Genomic DNA, 13,142 nt, shown 5'->3' with positions numbered 1-13,142 from the left:
ACTCACACTACCACACACAAACACTCACACGTGCATATATACACAAACACACATACACACACAAATATACACAGACAGACACACACACATACACACACAGACACAAACACACATACAAACACACACACACACACACAAATATACACAGACAGACACAAACACACATACACACACACACACACACACACACAAATATACACAGACAGACACAAACACACATACACACACACACACACACACACAAATATACACAGACAGACACAAACACACATACACACACACACACACACACACAAATATACACAGACAGACACAAACACACATACACACACACAAATATACACACAGACTTACTCATGCATGCACACACACACACACACACACACACGTTCTCATGCACACACATGCATACAATCATACATACACACACATGTGAGCACACACATACTTACACACACACACATGCCCGCACACACAAATGCCTTCATACACACAAGCACACATACACACATATACATTACACACACACAAACACTCACACATGCATATATACACACACACACACACACACACACACACACACAAACACACACACACAGACAGACACACTCACACATACACACACACAAATATACAGACAAACACAAACACACACACACACACACACACACACACACACACACACACACACACACACACACACACACACACACACACACACAAATATACACAGACAGACACAAACACACATACACACACACACACAAATATACACACAGACTTACTCATGCACACACATGCGTACAATCATACATACACACACATGTGAGCACACACATACTTACACACACACATGCCCGTACACACAAATGCCTTCATACACACAAGCACACATACACACATATACATTACACACACACTGACACTACCACACACAAACACTCACACATGCATATACACACACACACACACACACACACACACACACACACGCAACATCTTGACAGGAACACATGGATCTGGATGTAAGTAAGAGCACTTAAGTGTAATCATGTCAGATATTAGCGGCACGAGTCACAGAGCTGCTTTCCTGTTTCATTAGCATACGCTAGCACAGACTCACACTGACTCACTACAGCGAAGGGTCAAAGGTCAAACACTGCTCACTGATTCACAAGAAGCGTTTAACCCTGTCATTATTGCTCTTACAGGAACACTTAAAGGGAGAGTTCAACATCTATTTACCCTCAGTTCAGTCCAAATATTTCCAAATCCAAATCTTTAGGACTTTGTTTATTTACAAGAAACACAAAAGAAGATGATTTGAAGAATGTTGAACTTTTTTTTCCTTAACATTAAATACTTTTAACTTAAATAATTTCAGGATGGCGGCATGGTGACTCAGTGGGGTCACACTGTGGCCTCACAGCAAGAAGGTCGCTGATTAAAGTCCTGGCTGGGTCAGTTGGTGTTTCTGTGTGGAGTTTGCATGTTCTCCCCGTGTTGGCGTGGGTTTCCTCCGGGTGCTCCGGTTTCCCCCACAGTCCAAACACATGCGCTATAGGGGAACTGATCAACTAAACTGGCCATCGTGTATGGGTGTTTCCCAGTACTGGGTTGCAGCTGGAAGGGCATCTTCTACATAAAACATATGCTGGAATAATTGCCGATTCATTCCGCTGTGGCAACCTCTGATGAATAAAGGGACTAAGCCAGGCTTGTCAAACTCAGTTCCTAAAGGGCCGCAGCTCTGCACAGTTTAGTTCCAACACTAATTAAACACACCTGATCAAACTAATTGAGTCCTTCAGGCTTGTTTGAAACCTACAGGTAAGTGTGTTGGAGCAGGGTCTGAACTAAACTGTGCAGGGCTTCGGCCCTCCAGGAATTGATCTAGACATCCCTGGACTAAGCCAAAGGAAAATAAATGAATGCGCTGATGTGAGATCTGGATGACGTACTGTTCAGGTTTATCCAGCAGTTTCAGCTCATCTTCTTTAGACGACTCGTAATGCTTCTTGATCTTCTCCAGTTCGTCAGGCTGAGCTCTCTGCAATGATCACCACAGAACCAACACAAGTGAATAACACACACTTTAACCATCAAGAGACTGAAGAAGCATGCATTTTAAGATTATAATGAGGCCAAACACAATATTAAAGACTAAAACATTTCAGCCAAATGATGATCGACACGGAAAAAAATAAAATGTTGTTTTTAGAAATAAAGCACCCCGGGCTCACTGTGGAAACGTAGCCCCGCGGACATTTCTGCAGACCGCGAGATACGTCCCGGGAGGTACGTATTAGAGCGGTTTTTGTTTTCGCGGAGCTGGAGAGGCCGCTGTGCGCGCTTTCTCACGTCTCGGGCGCCTCTAGGGAGCATGCGCCGTTCGCCCCTGCGCTGTTCTCGCGCGAAAAGCCGCCGGATCGGCCGACCCAACTGCCCTCCTCTTCCTCCTCCTCCTTCCCTAAACCCAAGCGACGGTTTGCAAAAGCCGTCCAGAATAAAAATAATTTTAAAAAAGCAAAAGCCCTCATCTTCGATTTCGACCGCGTTTTCGGATCCCGCCGCATTCTCGTCCGGATTCTGTTTTTCATCTTACCTGATTTCTGGAACCGCTGTTCCCCGGACTGGATCATGGTTGTCGTCCCCGTGGCCGGCTCCTCCTCCTCCGGGGCCTCCGCTCCGCCGACGTAACGCTGCGAGCTAAGCGGACAAACTGGTTGCATCGGGAAAGCCCTCTTCTCGGAGAGGAGCCGTCGGCCGCTCAAAAAAAAACTAAACGCGGCCTTACGTACCTCCGGCCACGTAAATCGCGGTCTCCAGAAACGTCCGCGGGGCTACGTTTCCAGAATGAGCTTGGGTTGAAATAAAGAGTCAATAATAAGTGAGTTTTTCACAAGAAACACAAGATAAATAATCTGCCAACGGGGGAAGAAAAACAATCTTAATTCAAAGCAAAAGCTAGATTTCTTTAGCTTCCCCCATTGGCAGATTATTCTGCTTGTTTTAATGATAAATTCACTTCATCTTGACTCTTTATTTCTGAAAAACGGCACAATAATTTTGCTTGTCTAGAAAATGCTTCACTAAATTTTTTGATATTTGGACTAGAAACAAGATGATTGTTCTTGTTGATTTGCATCGTAGATTTATTGTTTTATTCTTTTTATGAATTGGTTGATTGAATCTCACATAACATTTATATTTATTAAATAAAATATAATATTAATATATTAATAAATAAATACATTTGAATAATATCATGAATTAGTAATAATACAAATATTAAGAATTAATATGAATTTGAATAAATAAAATACTGTCTTTAAAATGAGACCAAGTATAGATGTCACATTTAGATTTGCATTCCCTCATCCCTGCAGAAAAAAGAACAAAGGTTAAACTAGTTATTAAGTTGTTCTCGTTGTTCTCGTCTATCTAGGTAGTCATAGTTAAACTATGATTATTTATAGTCATAAATAGGCCCATATCGAACCTGCATATGCAGAAATACAGATTCCCATCATTCAAGATATTAATTTACATATGTTCATGAGTGGCGGCGTGGTGGCACAGTGGGTAGCACTGTCGCCTCTCAGCAAGAAGGTCGCTGCTTCGAGCCTCGCTAAACAAGCTAAAGTGTCCGTAGTGTATGTGTGTGAATGAGAGTGTATGGGTGGTCCCCAGTGATGAGTTGTGGCTGGAAGGGCACTGTGTAAAACATATGCTGGATAAATTGTTGGTTCATTCCGCTGTGGCGACCCCTGATAAATAAAAGGACTAAGCCGAAAAGAAAATGATTGACTCAATTTTCAAGAGTTCACCATTAGATATGCTTGATGCTAATAGTAGGTTAGGCATGCTGTCGCGAGAGAGAACCCTGAACTCGGTGATAACTCCCGCCTGGTCATTTAGCATATAAGAGGGTCCGAGATCAGGTACGTCTTGAAAGGGAGGAAAAGGAGGAGATGGGGTGGAAGGGGGCATTCTTCCAAAATGAGGATAAGGAAGTAAGGTGATAATTGGATTATTACTGATTACAGATGAGCAGACAGTCGTGCCTAATGATATAACATGCCAAATTACTTTGTAAAGCTTCACTAAATGTGTGTAAATATATATATTTATTCAGTTTTATATGAATTGAAGTAATATTATTGACTAATATGCCCATGTTTATATGATTTATGTCCAAGACAGTTTGTAAAAGTCATATTTTCTGTCTTTTAGTAGACAGATTATCATATGACAGACTTGCTTTGTTTACCAACAAGTAGATCTAATTTGATTTGCATTGTAAACCTTAAATATCTTTAGAACTTTGAATGCGTTAAGTTCTTTATAAGTTACTATATTCCACATAAATCTGTACATTTTGTTCAATATTCTGCCCAGAAATAGCAAGCAATGTCTGCAGATTCTGTCTGGCCCTGATAAATTAAACTAAGACAGAAATAAGGGCATAAAATGCTATACATAAGGATTTATTTAATAATTCACACCATCAGACATCATAATTAGAGTCAATAACACATAAATATTCTAGATTAAATATTAAAGTCAACACCGGAGTCAAACAGCTGACTCTATTAAAACAGCGACTGTAGAGAGTAAAGAGCGAGAGTTTAAATCAGGTGTTAATCTGGTGCACATTCCTCTGCGCTCTCGGGTTTCTTTATGGCTCATATTAGTGTACTCACATTTTCATATAAAGCTTCAATGGTCTCCAGATCCACGACCGAATGATCCACCGTCAGAACAGCTGCAATATAAATCACTTTATGAGGCGCAGAAACAAACACAATCCTCATTACGAGAGAGAAAAACACCTGATCCAGACCGTTTAATGCAAAACAGCTCAAAACACACCGCCACATAAACATATGAGACATTTAAAGACTCTTCCTACATCACACATCTATTGTTCTTTCTTTATTTATAGTTTTAAAGGACAATAGTTGATTAAACAATGTAATAATGTGCCTTAATGACTGGTCTAGTGTATAAACCAGAAGGTAGACTTTATTTTTACATGTTTTAGATTGTTATTAGGTTTCCCAATGAAATATTCAGTTTTGATTTCACAGAGAATATACATCTCTGACAGATATAGTCAGACTCAGCATCTATTTCATTTATTGTACAAACGTAAAACAGTTATTCAGTCTAACGCCTGTTTCACATCGCAAGCAGATAGATATCTATCTATCCATTCATCCATCCATTCATCCACCCATCCATCCATCCATCCATCATCTATCTATCTATCTATCTATCTATCTATCTATCTATCTATCTATCTATCTATCTATCTATCTATCTATCTATCTATCTATCTATCCATCCATCCATCCATCCATCCATCCATCCATCCATCCATCCATCCATCCATCCATCATCTACCTATCTATCTATCTATCTATCTATCTATCCATCCATCCATCCATCCATCCATCCATCCATCCATCCATCCATCCATCCACCTACCTACCTATCCATCCATCCATCCATCCATCATCTACCTATCTATCTATCTATCTATCTATCTATCTATCTATCTATCTATCTGTCTGTCTGTCTGTCTGTCTGTCTGTCTGTCTGTCTGTCTGTCTGTCTGTCTGTCTGTCTGTCTGTCTGTCGACCGACCGACCGACCGACCGACCTATCTATCTATCTATCTATCTATCTATCTATCTATCTATCTATCTATCTATCTATCTATCTATCTATCTATCTATCTATCTATCTATCTATCTATCTATCTATCTATCTATCTATCTATCCATCCATCCATCCATCCATCCATCCATCCATCCATCCATCCATCCATCCATCCATCCATCATCTACCTATCTATCTATCTATCTATCTATCTATCTATCTATCTATCTATCTATCTATCCATCCATCCATCCATCCATCCATCCATCCATCCATCCATCCATCCATCATCTATCTATCTATCTATCTATCTATCTATCTATCTATCTATCTATCTATCTATCTATCTATCTATCTATCTATCTATCTATCTATCTATCTATCTATCTATCTATCTATCTATCCATCCATCCATCCATCCATCCATCCATCCATCCATCCATCATCTACCTATCTATCTATCTATCTATCTATCTATCTATCTATCTATCTATCTATCTATCTATCTATCTATCTATCTATCTATCTATCTATCTATCTATCTATCTATCTATCTATCTATCTATCTATCTATCTATCTATCTATCTATCTATCCATCGACCTACCTACCTACCTACCTATCTATCCATCCATCCATCCATCCATCCAACCATCTATCAATACACTTTTTTTACATTTCATCTGCACCAAGGCCCGCGGCAACTTCCTCATATGCTGTTTCTGTAACCTGCAAGTCTTTACCTTACAAATTAAATAGATCCTAAAGAACTGTGTGCTTCTCACACTCTATGAGGAGTGTCACCTATGTCTTTTCAGGTGCACTCGGTCAGAAGACAAGCACCTGTGATATCACGCCGTTTTGTTTTAGATTATCAGGATGATGTATGTCTATAGTTATTATAATATTTATACAATATAGTTTAATGATATTGATACATGGTCAAAGATGTGTGCAGCTTAAGCAGGGCTCAAATTGCGACCATTTTGATCGCATATGCGCCCAGAATTTTATCTTTGCTACCTCAAAATATATTTGGGAGCATGTGTACGAGTGCATAAAATTGTTGTGTGCGACCAGTTTTTACTGCAGAATGTTCACCACATGCGCGGATTTGGGAGACATTCACGTAGAATGCATCTCTGCACTTGAAACGGGAAACGCAGCGCTCAGGACTGGTTTAAAACAGTTGTCATGTCAACTTGCTGCAGTAAACAAAGCCAAGTCTGTAATGCTTGCCCCGCCTTCGCGCTCTTCTTATTGGCCCACCACTGTTCTAGCACTGAAATATCAGCTGTCAATCACTCAGTCAATGCCTTCTGGCTTGGGATGACAGAGAGAGCTGCTACCGCGAGAGATTTAGTTTGACAGATTTAGTTTTAGAAACCATCTAAAGTTACAAATAATGACACATCTTACTAGTGACCATGTGCTGAATGTTAATCCACCATCTACACTTTTTCAAGAGTGGGTAAAAGACTTCCATTGGCTTTAAGTCCGCTATGAAAAGTCTGTGGGATGGAGTTTTCAGGTAACTGTTTGCCACATCTAGCACGAGAGCTTCTGTTTAATCCTTCATATAATCACCAGATGCTGTCCGCCGTGCAAGTGGCAGCTATTTGTCAAATTGAACACCACATACACCATCACAAATGGACTTCCACTGAGTTAACTAATATCACTCTTCATGAAAAGTATTGCTATTAACATAACGTATGCATATAATAAGGTACAGTATGTGTCAAAAGCATCAGTGCAATATCAGACAGCACCTGTGAGAACAGCACAGTTATACCGTAAACACATTCATTCATGTCAAGCAGTGCGTGCAGGGCCGGTAAGCGCTCCGTGTAACTTTTGCTCACTCAGTTCTGTTATAAAATCTATTTTCTTGTGATAACGGGATTTTGTTGAGACATATTTTCCTCACGCTTGCATATATATATATATATATATATATATATATATATATATATATATATATATATATAAAATTATATATATATATATATATATATATATATATATATATATATATATATATATATATTTGTTGGTTCGATTAGTGTTGATTTCAAATGCATTAAATATGTTGTATTAAACTTGCAGTAACGGTGCCTATAAGTGCGACTAAATTTAGGCTGATGCGCCAACATTTTTAAAGTTAGGAGCACCAGTGCTACCAAGCAAAAAGGTTCATTTTGAGCCCTGATAAGCAAAATAATAGTACAATTGTTTTACATATGGTTTTGTAGTTCAGGCCTAAATAAATATTTGTTGCCGTTTTTAATCATTTAATTAATTTAATTGACCATATATAAATCAGTGGATGTTATTGATGCATTTATTGGGTAAAATTGCAACTTTTTTCTGTCATTCAATGTGTTTTGGTCATTATCAATGCACTGTCACTTTAATTGAGCGTGAGAAGCGCGGCAAAAATAGACCCAGCGCCGAAACTATCGCGGTACTGCCGCTTCAGCGACGATCATGCAGTATGAAAGCTCTAATCTGTTAAAATGGACGTCAAAATACACTTACTGCTCACGCTTGCTGTGTGAAACAGGTTTAAGTTCAATTTTACTAGCATTTAAAACCATTTGGGACTAGTGTTGGTGGCATGTTCCTTTAAAAGAGTAATTAGTTATAGTTACTAGCTACTTCTCACAAATAGGAACCGAGTTAGTAACTGAGTTACATATTTATAAAGTAACTAATGACCAGGGAAAGTAACTGTTGCATTACACATTAAAGAACTACAACTCCCAGCATGCACCTCGCACACACTGGTTCCTGTTTTTCACTGATTGCAAACACACACAGCTGAAGCCATTCATGGACATATTCAAGGACTATATAAGATTACACACGTCTGGTCTGAGTCTTGTTTATCTGTGTACATTACAACGAGCTTGACCTCTGCCTTGTCTGTTTGTTTACACAGCTTGCCACTGATACTAAACATTCGCCTGTTCCTTGACCACGACTCTGGATTCTCTGTGTGTATCTGTTTGACTCTGCTGACCGCTGCCTGCCTGATCATTCTTGTAATAAACCTGCATTTGGATTGTTGTCAGCGTCCATCCCGAGACAGAATCTTCAGCTGTGTGTGTTTGCAATCAGTGGAAAACAGGAACCGGTGTGCACAAGGTGCATGCTGGGAGTTGCAGTTATTTTTGCTGGGAGTTGCAGTTATTTGTAACGGGTGAGTTATAACGAAATGAGGTGCTTCATTAGATTAGAATCCCCTGTCAGGTACTGTATGTAGACACATATACCTGCACACACACAAACTCTCTCACACACACACGTACACACTCACACATGTACTGTAGGCAAAAATACAGAGATGCCATGATGCTGAGCTCACCCTGCTGAATGTCCTTCATCTCCAGGTGGAGGCTGGATATTAAGATTCCCACAGCCTGTGAACGCTTCCCATCCAAGAGCTTGATGATCTACAACAGCAGACAAAACACCTTAAAGAACACAGACTCAACAGCACAACAACATAAACACATAGTTGAAGCCTGAATTATTCGCCCTCCTGTATATTTTTCCCCAATTGCTGTTTCTAATCATAATAGTGTTAATAACTCAAGTCTAATAACTGATTTCTTTTCTCTACTCCATGATGACAGTAAATAACATTAGACTAGATATTCTTCAAGACACTAGTATTCAGCTTAAAGTGACATGTAAAGGCTTCATTAGGGTAATTAGGGTAAAGTTAGGGTAATTAGGCAAGTCATTGTATAACAGTGGTTTGTTCTGGAGACAATCCAACACTAATATTGCTGAAGGGGCCAATAATATTGACCTTAAATGAGTTTAAAACAATTAAAACTTGCTTTCATTCTAGCTGAAATAAAACAAATCAGACTTTCTCCAGAAGAACAAATATTAAAGGAAATACTGTGAACAATTCCTGAATCTGTTCAACATCATTTGGGAAATATTTAATATAAAAGAAAAAATACATTCACAGGAGGGCGAATAATTCTGACTTCAACTGTAGCTCACACACTGCAGAATATGCAAAACATACTCTCTTAGTTTTTGTCTTGTTTCTATCCCAAATATCTACACATTCTTAAATCAAGAAGCATTTTCTGGACAAGCAAAAAAGGTTGTTTTGTTTTCAGAAATAATGAGTGAAACATTAAGGGAGTTTTTCCTTAAAACAAGCAAAATAATCTGCCAGTGATGAAAGCAAAATAATACATTTTCACTAAATATTTTGAAAACAAGAACATGTTTTTTGCTTTCTAGATTATTAAAACATTAAATGAACACTAAATAACGGCAAAAAAGTTTTATTTCAATAGCGCTTCTACACTATTAACTGTGTCAAAGCAGCTTAACATAGATGTAGAAAAAACAATAAAAGCCATAATTAATTACATATTTAATTACAGTAGCCGGTCACTTTATTAGGTACACCTTACAAGTACCGGGTTGGACCACTTTTGCCTTCAGAACTGCCTTAATCCTTCATGGCAGAGATTTAACAAGCTACTAGAAACATTTTTCAGAGATTTTGCTCCATATTGACATGATAGCATCACACAGTTCTGCACATCCATGATGCCAATCTCCCGTTCCACCACATCCCAAAGCTGCTCTATTGGATTGAGCTCTGGTGACTGTGGAGGCCATTTGAGTACAGTGAACTCATCGTCATGTTCACCAGTCTGAGATGATTGAGCTTTATGACATGCTGCGTTATCCTGCTGGAAGTAGCCATCAGAAGATGGAGACACTGTGCTCATAAAGGGATGGACATGGTCAGCAGCAATACTCAGGTAGGCTGTGGCGTTGATGCCCAATTGGTACTAATGGACCCAAAGAAAATCTCCCCCACACCATTACACCACCACCACCAGCCTGAACCGCTGATACAAGGCAGGATGATCCATGCTTTCATGTTGTTGAGGCCAAATTGTGAGCCGAGCATCCGAATGTGTCAGCAGAAATGGAGACTCATCAGATCAGCAACGTTTCTCCAATCTTCTATTGTCCAGTTTTGGTGAGTCTGTGTGAATTGTAGCCTCAGTTTCCTGTTCTTAGCTGACAGGAGCGGCACCCAGTGTGCTCTTCTGCTGCTGTAGCCCATCCGCCTCAAGGTTGGACGTGTGTTCAGAGATGCTCTTCTGCAGAGCTCGGTTGTAGCGAGTGCTTATTTGAGTTACTGTTGCCTTTCTATCAGCTGGAACCAGTCTGGCCATTCTCCTCTGACCTCTGCCCTCATCAACAAGGCATTTGCGCCCACAGAACTGCCGCTCACTGGATATTTCCTCTGTTTCTCTGTAAACCCTAGAAATGGTTGTGCGTGAAAATCCCAGTAGATCAGCAGTTTCTGAAATACTCAGAGCAGCCCGTCTGGAACCAACAACCATGTCACATTCAAAGTCTCTTAAATCCCCTTTCTTCCCCATTCTGATGCTCACTCTGAACTGCAGCAGATCGTCTTGACCATGTCTACATGCCTAAATGCAGTGAGCTGCTGCCATGTGATTGGCTGATTAGAAATTTGCATTAAAGAGCAGTTGGACAGGTGTACCTAATAAAGTGGCCGGTAATGTATATTCAATACATTTAATAAATATTTCTAAATACTCAGGTTACAGTCCTTTTTAAATAAATAATCAGCACAGGTTGAAGATAAAAACACAACTCCAGGTTAGGAAAGAACTGTTTTAATGATCTTGCTTTTAACACTATCATAATTATGCTTTTCTTCGAGCGCTCTTGTGTAATACTGTCACACAATTAGCTCTGAGAAGAAAAAAACTGCAGAAACGACACAATAAAAGTCCATCATTGAGGTCTGGACGAGCACAGAGGAGATTTTAGAGCAAACTATAAATTCACAGGATTTTTATTTGTACCTACACATGGACACAATTACTAATGAGTGAATTCCCTCATAAAGGCCGCAACGGTTTTGGCACGCTAAAGACCCGCTCTAAAACTTAATGTTTCAGTCTTCTTCATTAGGTAGCGGCGGAGCGTTACGAGCACAAGCTACTGTGGCGTTCAGTGGGAACCAGCGCGACGGGGCTTTAGAAGTCAGTATTACATTACAGCAGGTGAAGTGTGTGTTCATTACTACTGTGAGGAGAGATTCAAGCAGAGATCAGCACACACACACACACACACACACGTACACATATACACACATAATCATACTCACACACACATAATCATACTCACACACACATACACACACAACCACACTCGCACACAACACACACACTCAAACAGTCATAGACACACACAGAGACTCTCAAAAACACATCTACACTCACTCACTCACTGAACTCTGTTATCATAAACTCTGGTATTGTCAACTCTATTATTGTCGAATCAGTAATCGAAAACTCTTTTACTGTCAACACTGTTATTGTTGTTTCAGTTATCGCCAACAGTTACCTTCAACTCTATTATTATTTTTATTTATTTTTTAATAATTATTTTTAGGGGTTTTCACCTTTTGATAGGACAGTAGAGAATTGACAGGAAAGCATGGGGAGCAGAGAGAGGGGAAGGATCGGCATAGGACCGCAAGGCGGAATCGAACTCGGGTCGCCGTGAGCACCGGAGTGCATGTGTCGACACACTAACCAATACACCACTAGCGCCGACATCAACTCTATTATTGTCAACTCTGTTATCATCAACTCTGCTACTGTCAACTCTGTTATAGTCAACTCTTGTTACTGTTAACTCTTGTTACTGCCTGTTCTGCTACCATTAACTGTTATCGTCAACTCTATTATTGTCAATTCAGTTATCATCAACTCTGCTATGGTCAACTCTGTTATCGTCAACTATTATAGTCAACTCTGTTACTGTCTACTTTGTTATCGTCAACTCTGTTATCATTAACTCTATTATCGTTAACTCTGTTATCGTTAACTCTGATACTATCAACTCTGTTATCATCAATTCTGCTATCAACAACTCTGTAATCGTCAACTCTCTTAATCAACTCTATCATCGTCAACTCTGTAATAGTCAAGTCTGTTACTGTCATCTCTGCTGTTATCGTCAACTCTGTTACTGCCAATTCTGCTACAATTAACTCTGTTATCGTCAACTGTTATTGTCAACTCTTACTATCAACTCTGTTAGGGTCAATTCTATTATCGTCAACTCTATTATAATCAACTCTGATACTATCAACTCTGTTATAGTCAACTCTGTTACTGTCTACTCTGTTATCGTCAAATCTGTTATCGTCAACTCTGTTATTGTCAACTCTGATACTATCAACTCTGTTATGGTCAACTATGTTACAGTCAACTCTTGTTACTGCCTGTTCTGCTACCATTAACTGTTATCGTCAACTCTATTATTGTCAATTCAGTTATCATCAACTCTGCTATGGTCAACCCTGCAACCATCAACTCTGTTATCGTCAACTGTTATAGTCAACTCTGTTACTCTCTACTTTGTTATCATCAACTCTGT

The 13,142-nt window shown here is 39.4% G+C and overlaps 1 protein-coding gene across 5 annotated transcripts in view; it reads right to left on the bottom strand.

The window, feature by feature from the left end:
• The window catches only part of LOC100148950 (formin), a 170,599-nt gene that overhangs the window by 50,859 nt on the left and 106,598 nt on the right, over nt 1-13,142 (bottom strand). For all 5 annotated transcript variants that reach the window (XR_012393130.1, XR_012393131.1, XM_073927954.1 and 2 more), the window contains 3 exons: nt 9,037-9,124; nt 4,707-4,768; nt 1,962-2,050 (listed from right to left, as the gene is read on the bottom strand). Coding sequence is in view for 3 of the 5 variants with exons in the window: in XM_073927954.1 (XP_073784055.1) it covers nt 1,962-2,050; nt 4,707-4,768; nt 9,037-9,124 (239 nt within the window). In the remaining 2 variants the exon portion in view is untranslated. The remainder of the gene's footprint in view (nt 1-1,961; nt 2,051-4,706; nt 4,769-9,036; nt 9,125-13,142) is intronic.

Source organism: Danio rerio, chromosome 17 (assembly GCF_049306965.1).
Source record: "Danio rerio strain Tuebingen ecotype United States chromosome 17, GRCz12tu, whole genome shotgun sequence".
Classification (NCBI taxonomy): domain Eukaryota; kingdom Metazoa; phylum Chordata; class Actinopteri; order Cypriniformes; family Danionidae; genus Danio; species Danio rerio.
This window is presented reverse-complemented; position numbering and strand designations above follow the sequence as displayed.